Genomic DNA, 335 nt, shown 5'->3' with positions numbered 1-335 from the left:
CACACTGCCTAGACCTACGTGCTGCCCAGCAGGCGGGGCTCCACAGGAGGGCGAGCGTCAGCCTCAGCAGCATGGCTTCTGGAAGGTGAGTCCCAGGCTCCTGGAGAGAAGAGAACGACTCTGGGAGGGTCACTGTCGTGGGGGCGACCACGGCCCTACCTGGCGGGAAGCGTCCTGTTGGCCGGTCCTGGCCCCGCGGCGTCCTGCTGTTGAGCCCTCTCCGCCTGGCCGTTTATACCCTCCCCGTCCCCGTGGGCCCCCGTCCAGAAGGAAGGGGCTGGGCGGTGGGGGCTCTTCCTGGGGGAATCCCGGAGCCATCCCGCGGGAGGCTCCCG

General features: G+C 69.6%; 1 protein-coding gene across 1 annotated transcript in view; it reads right to left on the bottom strand.

Moving 5' to 3' along the window:
- Positions 1-73, bottom strand: part of ZG16B (zymogen granule protein 16B) — a 1,778-nt gene extending 1,705 nt beyond the window's left edge. Inside the window, exon 1 of the mRNA XM_077762771.1 lies at positions 19-73. Coding sequence (XP_077618897.1) covers positions 19-73 — 55 coding nt within the window. The remainder of the gene's footprint in view (positions 1-18) is intronic.
- Positions 74-335: the final 262 nt, after the last annotated feature.

The sequence above is a fragment of the Crocuta crocuta genome, unplaced genomic scaffold (assembly GCF_008692635.1).
Source record: "Crocuta crocuta isolate KB4526 unplaced genomic scaffold, BGI_CrCroc_1.0 scaffold234, whole genome shotgun sequence".
NCBI classification, from domain to species: domain Eukaryota; kingdom Metazoa; phylum Chordata; class Mammalia; order Carnivora; family Hyaenidae; genus Crocuta; species Crocuta crocuta.
Note: the sequence above shows the minus strand (reverse complement) of the source record. Positions and strands in the feature narration are given on the sequence as shown.